Here is a 12,935-nt window from a genome sequence, read left to right on the forward strand (position 1 = left end):
GTGCTTTATCACACAGAATTAGTGTCAAATGCAATCAACACAGAACTCTCAGACACTCCCAAGCAAAGCAAGTAAAAGACTTTGTTGTTACAGCGGCTTTTAAACACAGTTTTGGGGGTGAATAATTAGCTTCTGATGTCCTTGTAGCAAATAAGTAGTACAATCACTAGTAGGTCATACCAACAGGACATCTATTGTACACAGTATGTTTTTTTCAAAATAAAATACATATTCTTTCTAACTCCATGTTACAAACTGCCTTTGATATAGAAAAGGAATTAAGTTAGTGAAAGCTGAGTGTGCCAAAATGCTATTTGAAATAAAATATTCATAACTAAAATTTACAAACTTTGCCCCCCAATTGGAAATCTTCCTTTGTTTTGGCCCCTTTGGAGTGCCATTTTCATTCCTTTTGTGATGTGGTGAATGAAATAGGCACTGATGATCCTGAAATAAAAGACACACACTCCCTTAAACAGGAGCAGGTGCCATGAACAGCCACCAGTTGCACAGAGGCTTCCTCATACGAAAAAAAATGACACAGGAACATACATGCAAGGAATTCTTGGGAGGCCTCATTTGCCATTCTCCTGAACAATAGCCCAGCTGCAGCCGAACTACATGAATCCTTCCTAGGATCACTTTGGGAATTCTGCTGCTCTGCATCACTACTGAAAGTTTATTTATAAAGTTGAAACACTTAAAGAGTCAACTGGTATAGTTAAACATCACTACCTGATGCAAAACCAAACACAAAGAACACATGTGGCCTTTCTTCCCCCTCTTCTTTATTTTTCCTTCTTCACACTTTAAACATGTCAAGGCTGGGTATCATTATCAGGTCCAAATTGCCCCTGACACTTCTGGGCAGAAAAGCTTTTCTTTAGTTGCTAATAATATACAAATTTTTTTTTCATTAATCAAGAAATATATTCTTATTTAAATTCTTTGTTTAAATAACTCTAAGATGATAAAAAAACCCAAAAAATGCATACAAAATATATCAAAATACAGAGACACATATATAAATCTATACTGGATGGTAATAATTGTGGGCATCAGTTCATTTAAACCATGCAAAGTTTTTTCCATCCCCGAGTTTGACAGTTTACATATTGGATAAATACAAAGAACAAGGAAAGGAAAGAGTGAAAAATGGTAAACTAACAACTCACTCTTTCTTCTCTATGATACTTGAATTTATTCCATTGTTGAAAAACAACAATTTCAAATACATTGAAAGATGAAAACAAACCAATCTGCTGCACGCCTGCGTGCAGATCTGAAGACCGATGACCTAAGTGTGCAATCTGAGTAAAATTCCTCTAAGACACACAAAAACTTAGAGAGCCTAAACTGCAAAGCTGTATCTTCATCTGCTTTGGATTCCCACATGTTTGCAAAGGAGAGGGAGAGGAGGGAAAGCAAACAAACACACACTGCCTGAATTAATCAGAAGACCGAGGGAGCCACCTGCAGTTTGCAATCCAGAAGCAAATACATAATGAGCTCATAGGTTTTTCTGTCTTTTTTTTGTTGGCAAAGCAGTGTAGGTAGTTGAAGTAGTGCAATATATCTATGCTTAACAGTAGAGATTTCTGTAATTAAACTGAATCTTGGTGTCTTACACCTACAAATAGAGCTGTGGTAAAGGAAATTTGGCCAATTCTGAGACCTTTAAAAGCCTGCTAACATTTAAGTTCTCTGATGAATTTGATCTGGGCTTCTCAGCATACCAAATTAGAGCCATTTTTTAAAAGTACTAATTGCTGATCTTTTTGTTAAAAAGTAACAAATGGAAGTGAATGCAAAGAGTTTTCCTTCAAGTTTAATGGTGCACTGACCTCATTCTTTGGCTGCTACTTATGTGATTACTTTGAAATACCTGAAAATAAGTGAAACAGAACTTTTCTCCCCACTAAAAATGTTATTATGCCAAGCTAGAAGGAAGGGCTGATGAATAATGATGCACCTTTTGTAATGTCATTTGTCAGTCAGGAATAACAGTGAATATAAGCTTTGTAATATCCACAGAGAAACGCTGCACAGACGTAGAATCAATCTTGAAATATTGCATCACTGCAACGGCAGAATAAAAACTTGAAAGCTGCACTTAATGCATGCAAACTTAATTATTTCAATAAGATGTTTGAAGATAAAACCTTCATTCTGATCATAGGAAGAGGATTATCTGCTTCAGCAGATTAACTGGTCACAGAGGGGGTTAAAAATAAAATTCATGCCAGAAAGACATACCTGTTAATTAGGAAGGGCAAGGGAAGGAACAGAAAGAAACTGCATCACCACTTTAAAACCAGCCTAACTCTGTGCACTCCTCATTATCTGGTAGAGGCATAGATTAAAATAGTGTAAGTGTTAAACCACAACAATACATTACTCTAGAAATTAAAAAAAAACCCCAATACTAAACTAATCAACTACCCACAAAATAACACACTATCCTTTAAGAATGGGTGTTTTCACGGAAGAACAAATTTATACACTATTTTCTTCAGGAGTTCAAAAAAATCATCCTGCTTTATATCAAATGTAGGACACAAGACATTGCTGTAAAATGCCCTTCCTAGCCAGGTTCTACATTCCCTTCTTGTATAAAGGTCCCTTGCACATTTAAAATAAGAAGGCACAATAAGGTTCAAAGACAAACTGCAGTGAACATTTAGTGGCTCAATGAGGAACAGCAACAGGGCCTCCAAGAAAACACACTGAAGGTGAGTATTCCACATGTCAATGTAACACTAACATCTGCATGATGCTAATGAGTAAGATTACACTATCAACTTGCACATGGATATTACAGAATTAACATGTTATTAGTATCAACGAAGTGTGTTCAAACCAGAAGGGTTGTTTTAATTCAACCCTAACAACAATACATGGATTTGTTCAATACATGTGAAGAAACTAAAATATACACAATTATGCCTTTCACTTTGCTGTACTATAGAAGGTTTTGGGGAAGAAGAATAATTTCAAATACTGAACAGGTAAGTTGTTCAAACTTTCTGGCATGTTTTCTTAACAATGGAAAATATAAGGTATAATAAGGTGTTCCTGTGGATGCTGCAAGCAAGGGCAAATAAAAACTGGAAGTGGGTGGGAATAGCAGCCCACCTACACACCAGCCTTTAATTCACTGCTCCAAGAAAGCTGGCATTTAGACCTCAAATGCCATGTACCCACAGAAAGTAGGTGGCAATCAAAAGACTACTGCAGCTTGAGTCTTAATGATTCACTTTAATTAGAATGTAGACATCCAAGCATTTTGAGGCAGAAAGGAAAACATGTAGAAATTTTACCAGAACTGAAGGAAATCTTGATAAGATACCCCAATCAACAGATGCAAACAGAAGTTTCTAGTCAATGATCTACTAGCAGAAATAAACTATCAATACCTTTTAAAAACTATTTTGTTCATGTTTAGTTCAATTATAGCTTACATAAAAGTTTGTATTTTTCTCTTGTCCTTTCTCACTCAGACTCCCATAATGTGAAAAACATAACAGCTATTAAGACCTTACTTCAATTTTGAAAACATATCAAAATTATTGTTGAATTGTATTTTAAAAGTCTAATCATAAAGAAGCAAGAGAATCCTTGATCGAGAAGTTTTCCCTTGAGGCAAGTTGGATGGATAATGAATTCTGTACTGGAACAATCCCAGTAGTTACAAACTATTATGTACTAATTACTACCTTTACAGATCTACTGTACACATAATTAATTTCTTCAGAGCACTACTATCATTCTTGACTGGCAAAACACACAACCTAAATTACAAGAGCCAGAAATTAACATGATCCTTTAGGGAGAAGGCATTAACTTGCTTTGCAGTGTTCTGCAATTAGACTATCAATCAAACAGTGAGAAGTGATTTTGATTGCAGCAGGCCCCATACATTAAGTATTGTCACATTTCTGCTAAGTTATCTCAGGCCCCAAGCATATGATGTGTCACAAGTTGTCTACAGAGTCATAACATTTCAGTCCTTTAGTTTTACCTATTAGCAAACACCTCACCACACAATTCTACTTGTATTTAATATTCCAAAAATTAAGCAACAGCATAGGGAGCTTTTTGATATCTTATTCCACAAAGCATCGCAGACATGACACAGCTGCTGCTGTTCTTATCCCTCACAGTGGTGACCAGAGATAAAATTTTAAGTCAATTAAGGGACAAAAGCAAAGTCTGATAAAAGGATGCTCCAGCTGCACAACATAACATGACCTGCTTAAATTATTTTAAAGACTTGCTTTAAATAGGTTCTTGCCAAGAACACTAATGTTTTGAACAGTTAATTTTAGTTGATGGGGTTTTTAAGTTATTCTACAGAACTGCAAGCATACACACCCCAACTCTACCAGAAAGCAGTAGCCCAAGCTTCCTGAGATGTATAACCACACGGGATTAAGATACTAAGTATAAATTCTTGTTCAACTTCATTAGAATATTTCTCTCCAAAAGTACCATTTCCCTACAGCTCTGGCTGCATTCCTTCAACACAGGCAGCACTCAAACAGCAAGACAGCTCACAGTGTAGAGATAACCAACATGAAGTTATTTCTGGAGTATCTTAAAACAATACTATGTTAGATGAGAAAAATCCACAAAGTTTTGTTCTCATTGTGCCAAAGAATTATTAATAGACTCCAGAGTTTTAATCAAATTTCAGTGCTCCAATGTACCTGGAATTACAAATTTTTAATAAGTGTGTATGCCATTCCTTTTAGTTCAGTGACTATTCCCACTGGTATTCCAAAATGCTATGAAATACAAGAGAGTAAACACTAAGTCATCACAATTGCTTTTGGCAATTGTCAGTTTTCTTCCACTCATTCATTTATTTGTTTTACATGCTGACTGTGCTCTTGAGAATATAAAATGCATTTCTAGTTGTCTTTCTATCCTTCTTCTGTAATGTATTAGGAGAGCACACCAAAAAATAGGATTAAGCAGAAGAGAAATTTGATCCTGGATCACGGTTGAAATAGCTATCTGGGGGATTACTGAGCTGCCTGTGACTCTTAAGGCAAAAGGTGAGGAAGAATAGTGAACATTATCCCATATTTCCCTTTTTAGACAGCAGTTGCAGGAAAAAAGTTGCTTCTGGAATGCAATTTTTTGGGCCTGCACTGCAACTGAACGCTCTCGAGATTCTTTTTGACTTCTAGTAGGTTTTCAAGTTACAAGAAAAACTTGAACTCAAAGACAGACAACACTGTCTGTCTCTATGAGTCAGCCCAGTAAGATTTTCATATCCTGGGTAACATGCAGTAACATTTTTAATTTGCAGCTTTTGTTATGGCATCTTATTTCCTACAACCATTAACTGAGAACAACACAAGGAAGAACAGGAAAAATATCTGCAAGGCTATCACTACAGCAAGCTATTTAGAGAATTTCTGTTGTTCCTGGTTTCAGAACTGTGCAACTATGTCAACAAGAATTTCTTCTCACAAGAAAATGACAACTATGTCAAAATTTCAAGAAGGTTTTTTCAGTATTTTTAACAAAGAAGCTTTTCAGGAATTCAGAAACATTGCTTCCAATTTCTGATGAAGAAATTCAGCTCAAGGCAGAAGTTGGTAATTTTCCTTAAGAAGGGGCTCATGCCGTTGTGAGTGACATCTGCTGCCAGGCATTGTTTCTCTTAAAGGTCTTCCTGACATACTAAAACCAGTGACCAACTCCACATCTTTTTAACTGCAGTGCTATAAATCAAGAATTGATCAAACTTTGATATGGAAGAAAGTGTTAAATTACTGCAGATGATGCTTTTGTATTACTGCATGAAATATCTGAACATTTACACCAGAAAGTGGCCTAAAGTGCATTGTAAAAGCAGAATGCTAATGGCTCAAATTCAGTGACTACTGAAAAGAATATGAGCCACAAGTGGAGGGACTGTATATCTGTGTTATGAAAAACACAGCTATGATCAACTCTTTGCAGGGATTTTAACAGAACACAGAATAAGACATAGTCAGAAATAACTCAAGGATATCTACTCAAAAAACCCCCAACAAACAAACAAACCAACAACAACAGCAACACCACCACCCCCCCCAAACAAGGCAGCACATTCAAAACTGTGTGTTTGCTTATTTGGCCTATGACCACTTGATACATCTGATTCCATTCACCTTTAAGAACTGCACAACCCTGAAGTATCGTAACTGGTTGATGAATGGACAAGAGATTTGTTGCTAAATCAGGAATTCATTCTTTCACTATTCACCACTTCTTGGACTCTAATTTGTTGGGCTTCCCCATGAGCTCCTGAGTAAGTTATTACTGAATTATATATATATATATATAATATATATATACACACACTGAATTACTTCAGCAGTGCTTTCTTGTTTTCTTTGCCTGAAGCAAATTACTGGTAAATGGCCACATATGAAATACTGATCAATTGACCATCAACCACAGCTAATAATGAAAAGACTTTTTGAAAAAACTATATGCAGTCTCAGACACCTGAAAGACCATTTGAGGAGCTGAGAATGGTATTAAAGTATCAAAATCATAACCAATATTCAGTTGTTAGTAAATGCACTCCCAACTCAAAATACAAATATTAGCATTGTATTTCCTATTGAAGGAATCAAGTGCTTGAGAAATTAATTTGGTTTTTATATGAAACCAGTAGCAGAAGAGGTATTTCCATGACATTCTAATCAGCCTCAGTTACACCTGACAAAGCTCCAGCATAGTTTTTATTCTCATTGTGGTGTTCTCTGCAGTATTCAAACAGACCTGTTTCACACTGTTCCAACAAAAAATCCATAGATTATCTGATGCTTTTCCATGGTATTATGCAAACACTTTAAAAGGTGTGCACTCACACATTCAACCCTTTGAAAACTAACTTACATCATTCACTAATGACAGCAGCGATGCAGTTTGACTACAGAGAACTTGGGGTTGGGGGAAATGCTTCCTCGACTACACAATAGAAATTTAAACACTAACTGAGTATATTTAAAAACTTTTTCCTTAAATGACAGCTACATATAATATTTAAAAAAAAGTGAAAGCAAATACTAAGGACATAAACACAATAAGTTGGAAAAGCATGATAGTTTCAACCACATATTCCAGAATCATGACAAGGCGGCACAGCATAGTTGTGATTTTGTGATTCAACTGCATGTTGTAATTGCTACATCTCAAGGCTTACTTGTACTTGTAGAGGATTCTGATTTAGCAGAGTCATACAAGCAAATAAATTTCTGTTACACAACAAACCCTCCCCATCTGGAATATCTGCAAGAACCCGTCAACTTACAGTTCCTGCAGCTAGGAATATTAATGCAAATAAAGCATGATTTTAGGATCAGAATTTGCATCTGTCTGCAATATACCCTGCACTTTTAAGAAATATTATTGCAAAAAGATTCCTTTCCTCATGTTGCACTGTGAGGGAGGAGCAATTCTTGTAACAGACTCTTATGCTTAATAAAAACAAAGGTTTTACATCATCTCCCTGCTATAAAACCATCGTAAGAATTCCATGGTATTGCACAAGGTATAAAAGAGATTGTCATTGCACGGTTTTAAACATAATAGAAGCATAATAAAAAGTAAAATAAGAATGTACCTTTCATTTGGGTTCCAAAGGTAAGCGCCAATTTCGCAAACAGCTCCGGGTTTTCAAATTTGTCTTCTTCAGCTTTTACCCAAAAGCTGTTTTCTCCTATCTCTTGAGGCTCAATCTGAAAGGAAATGGCATCTCCAAAGTCAATAACTAGTTTTTTCAACACCAAGTTAAAACAAATGCCACTGAACTTTTGTGATTATTGGACTGAATGAAGTTTATCCACATTTCAAGTATGTTCTCGTAATGATGCTTCCTGCACAAACACAATGGCATGAACCACCCTCTAACCACAGATGGGTTTTATTGTGTTTCTCCCATTCAACAGGTTCTCCAAGCAGGCCTGATAACATATTAGCATCTGGGTTTGCAAGTCTTCCAGCTTTCTCTGGGTTACTTCATAGAGAGTTCCCAAATTCTTCACCATTGCTATGTACCCCTGCCACTTGAGAACTGTAGGAGGAACTCTTTCTTACACTGCCAGAGTATGGAAAAGCTTATCTGTAAATGGACTGTCAATGTGGACCCTTCAGTGACTCAGTATTTAGTCTGCACTGGCTATATTAAAAAAAGAAAGTGCTCTGAAATATAGAAGATGAAAGACAACTTTACTCTTCATGTATGACTCAGAACTGCTATTTTGCTTTCAAAATATGTTCCTCCAACAGCTTTTAACATATTATCAATTCTTGTTTACAAGTTTGTTTCAATGCCAAGTAATTTTCAAGGGCTATTTAATTTCAAGATGACATGCAGGAAATTCAGCAACACTGTATTTGTCAGTCTCACTTCATTTTCACTGCAACACACTGGTCCCTCCACCTTTTTGCCGCTGCTTTACCGCCAGCTCCAGGTAAGATATTTTTAAAAAAACTACCTTAATCCAACACTAATGGGGAAGACAGTTACAGCAAAAGAGACTAAATTAAAGACTAAGAATTTTATTCCTCAAATGATGGTTCCTTAAAAGTGATGAACAAATAGACTTTCCACTTTCTCAGCAGGCAGGAGATCTTTGGCGCCGTTCCCAGAGCTCTTAAGCAAAGCGTCCATCTGCAGTTACTTCCCATTGTCATATCCAGTGTTCAGATGTACACTTTATCAATTATTTCTATAAGCTCACAAATGTAAATGATTACAATGAAATTGGCTGCAATTACCAATATGTCTTATAAACTAAAGAGCTTATTTTTCTATGTGTTTACTGGACAGCACTGTGAGTGTGCTTCACAGTTAGAAAGCTCCTGCAATTATCTCTCAAATCAGATATTACTTAGCAAGAACAACTGAGTTTAGCAAACATAAGTTATTTATGTCTGGCAGAAATTCTTTCCTGCTTAAGTGAGATGCCTAAATAAATGTATCTAATCTAAACCAACCCTCTTTTAGCTGAAACTCATTAGCCCTTGTACCCATAGCAACAGGCCCCGCTAAACAATTTGTCCCCAGTTTTCTTACAGGCTCCTTCAAGTATTGAAAGGCTACAATAAGGTCTCCCCACATAATGCAATGAGGCTACCCAAAACAAGCCATTTTTTCTTCTAAAAAATGTGATTAAGTTTAACCACATTATATTACTGGAAGCTCATGGTGCCCAAACCTTTCCCTTGAGCAGTCCCATGGCTCCTCCCTGTGGTCACAGCCCTACTCCAGCACATCACTGATTGAGAACAGCCAATAAGCATCTCAGACAAATAACCTAAAAGTACCATTACAGGCCTGACACCAGCATTCTCTGAACTTACAACTACACTAGAACTTAGAATGTTTCTGCTTGAAATAGCATGCTGCTAGCTATGTGTGAGAACTGCTTTAAAACATTTTGGAGATAGACAGATAGATAGATGGACAGATAGAAATAGGGAGAGAGAAAGAGAGAGTGATACACAACTTAATGCAAAGCTGCAATTCATGTTCACTGCACCTGATATAACATATTGGAACTGCACTGGCTTCCTGGGATACTTGGTCAAACATCAAGTTCTGTCAATATGAATCTCACTGAAAAATTCCTCGTAATATACAGTCTTAACTATATCTGTAAAGTAAGGAGGGGGAGGAACATAAGCTTCACAGTTCTTGTCGTACCTTTGACCAGTTGATTCTCTTCATGGAAACTTCCAGCTGATACTTCTTCTTCTCCTTCATCCCATGTGGTAACGCTGGTGCGACCGGAAAAGGAGCAAAGGAAATACCTCCAAGAGGTGGTGGCATCGGAGGCCCACCAAAAGGTGGTGGTGGAGGAGGAGGGACTCCTCCACCAGGGAGCGGAGGTGGCGGAGGTAGTCCTGCTCCACCAGGCAGAGGAGGAGGTGGTGGTACTGCTCCACCAGGCAGAGGAGGAGGTGGAGGTACTGCTCCACCGGGCAAAGGAGGAGGTGGTGGTATTGCTCCACCGGGCAGAGGAGGAGGTGGAGGAATTACTGTTCCACCAGGTAGAGGAGGAGGAGGAGGAATTACTGCTCCCCCAGGCAGTGGAGGAGGAGGAGGAATTGCTGCTCCCCCAGGAAGTGGAGGAGGAGGAGGAATTGCTGCTCCCCCAGGCAGTGGAGGAGGAGGAGGAATTACTACTCCCCCAGGTAGTGGAGGAGGAGGAGGAATTACTGCTCCCCCAGGCAGCGGAGGAGGAGGCGGGATTGCTCCACCAGGCAGTGGAGGCGCTGGAGGTGGTGGTGCATTCTCACTTGGCAGGTTGGGAGGTAATGTTGGTCCTTCTGTCAGTTGACCTGTCAGGACTGGACCCTGGAATACAAAAGAAGAATTCTTTTCACGGGGGACAGGAGGCACTTTCATATGAAGCTGAACCAGCTAAGGTGCCTTTTAGTCACTTGTACCTCAAGAGAGTGAGAAATGCAACTGTTCTCCTATTTAAATGAGAAACAATAACAATACATTGTACCATGTACCATAAAACTGCCAAGTAAACTGAATAACCTAGCATTTTTATAAAAACAAATTGTTTCAATTTTAAAGAAAATTTAATAGTAGTAGTAACATTTAAGTGAACAGAACAACATTTTATTTCTTACCAATGCACAAAACATTTATCCCACTTAGAATACCCTGGCAAGCTGGGGCATCAGAGATGAGAACAACCATGCTGAATTTTAACAGCACTGATGTGGTGGTGAAGAATTTTCCACAGCAATCACTGGAGCAGCTATTGCAGTGCAAGAGGTTACAAGGACATAGTTGTTCATAACTATCCTGACATCCTGTGGGGCTGGAGGATGTGCAACAACCCATCCTGATTGCTTTTAAATCTGCCTGCAGATGTTTCTTTGGTAATGGAAAGAAAGAGCAATTGCGATATCCATTCTAGTAAGTTGCAAAAGCAACAAGGAAGAGAAACAGCAGCATGTTAAACCATCTAAAACAAGTGCCATCACATATTGTATGGGAAGCATAACACTAGAGAAGAGAAAGGCATAGATACTAGAAATGTTAATTATACCATTACTGTGAGTGAGCTGTAACATCTACATAATCTGAACTGTGTTAGAATCATTATAACAGGATTAATAATTAATTAGACTTAAAAAAAAATTTGACTTTGTGTGAAGCATGTATTTCTTTGGCCCACAAACTAATATGCAAGCTATAGTGCAACAATTGGTGGAGAACTCATTAAAACAGACTGTCCAATTTTAGTGTAACATTATCTTGTAGAAATTTCTAACAAACATGAGATTTGGTAAGAATGAAGTGGCAACAGGAGTGTCTGTCTCCACCTTACAATCCAAATAGGAAGTGAGTTCATAGGCATTAAAGAAAAAAGACAACAGGAAGACCTTGTCTAGCATTGAAGGATCAGAAAAAAAGCCAAGCTGAAGCAAAAGCACCAAACTATAACATCATTTAGTTCCTAAAGGGTATAAACAACAAATCTAAAACCCAAAGGGGGTGTAAAAAATAAAAGGAAAAAAACTTTTATATAAAAATATGAGTAAAAGATAAATATAACAATAAAAGGCTTTAAAAATAAAGCCTTCCAAAAGAAAAACTTTCTGCAAAACATACATAAGTAGCAATGTTAAAGCACAAAAAAAATACTTGGAGGGAAAAAAAAAAAAATCAGACTGAATTCAAAATTTTTATAGCCTAAGGAAAATTTTTTCCTCAATAAAGCAAGTACCTGTGACATGTGTTGAATATACTGGTATTTGAAAAATGTTACCTCCATTAACTATCCTTAGTAACTTATGCTGGCTGAAAACCAAATCAGTACAACAACATCCCAAACTCCACAGAGACAAGATACTCCAGGGCAATTTCTTTTCAATTCCTTAAAGGAAAACAAAACAAACCCAACCAACTCAGCTGTGAAACTTAATGTGATATAGTTTTATTACCTGGGTTCGTAGCTGTTTGATTTCTGTTTCAAGTTCTTTGATTTTCTCTTCTCGTTTCTGAAGCTCCACTTGTGCCTCTTGTCGAGCTGTGAACTCTTCATCAAACTGTAACGATTAACCAGAAGTCTTTGTCCATTTATGTCCACACTAAATACTATATTTTCAGGAATTCTTTGTGCAATATCACAACTAGAGCAATAGATGCACTTCTAACCTCTGTTAGAAGCATTTTTCTAGTATGTCCTCCTTTAGTACACCATTTCTCCCATCAGTAATAAGTCAGTGACACAGGAACACTCAGATCCAGCTGCTTAGTACAGGTTTTCCAGCCCTACCAGAACATTGCAGACTTCTCAAACTAAACTTGAGTTTACATCTCATGCAGTTACCTTAAATTCATTAGAAATGAAATCTGCAATAACCGTGTTCAAGAACATGTACTGCCTCTTGGCCGGCAAAAGTCTTCTAAGACCAGACCAACAAAAATCAAAACTTTGAATGCTTTTAATACATGACACCACAGTACATGAACTTCAGTATTATTGCTGCTAATATAGTACATTCAGCACTTCATATCCTTAGACAGGATGTGATGAGAGGAGATGAACACAATCATCACAATCCATCAACACAATCTAGGAAATAAGAATTTAAGTAACTTGAGAAAATGTGTTCTATCAAAATATTTTCAGCACAAACACCAATAGTGATAAAGCAGAAGGACCTGTCAATTTATTTAAAAATATATTAAAAAAATGTTTATTACAAGAAATATACTGAGCTGCAATTCCTCCTACAGAAATAATTTTAAATGTCTCTCCTGCATCTAGTAATAAATCTAAGCTGCCCATTACTGAAATGAGATTTAGTTATCAAGTTCCTAATAAAATAGAATTGGACCAGAAGACTAAAATTGTTAGAAAAACAACTTCCTGAAGGAACTATAAGATTGCTAA

The 12,935-nt window shown here is 37.1% G+C and overlaps 1 protein-coding gene across 5 annotated transcripts in view; it reads right to left on the minus strand.

Moving 5' to 3' along the window:
- Positions 1 to 12,935, minus strand: part of DIAPH2 (diaphanous related formin 2) — a 198,962-nt gene that overhangs the window by 146,323 nt on the left and 39,704 nt on the right. For all 5 annotated transcript variants that reach the window (XM_017816014.1, XM_017816003.1, XM_017815993.1 and 2 more), the window contains 3 exons: positions 11,980 to 12,084; positions 9,716 to 10,369; positions 7,631 to 7,745 (listed from right to left, as the gene is read on the minus strand). In XM_017816014.1, the coding sequence (XP_017671503.1) occupies positions 7,631 to 7,745; positions 9,716 to 10,369; positions 11,980 to 12,084 (874 nt within the window). The remainder of the gene's footprint in view (positions 1 to 7,630; positions 7,746 to 9,715; positions 10,370 to 11,979; positions 12,085 to 12,935) is intronic.

This window comes from Lepidothrix coronata, unplaced genomic scaffold (assembly GCF_001604755.1).
Source record: "Lepidothrix coronata isolate B3197 unplaced genomic scaffold, Lepidothrix_coronata-1.0 Scaffold2, whole genome shotgun sequence".
In the NCBI taxonomy this organism is placed as follows: domain Eukaryota; kingdom Metazoa; phylum Chordata; class Aves; order Passeriformes; family Pipridae; genus Lepidothrix; species Lepidothrix coronata.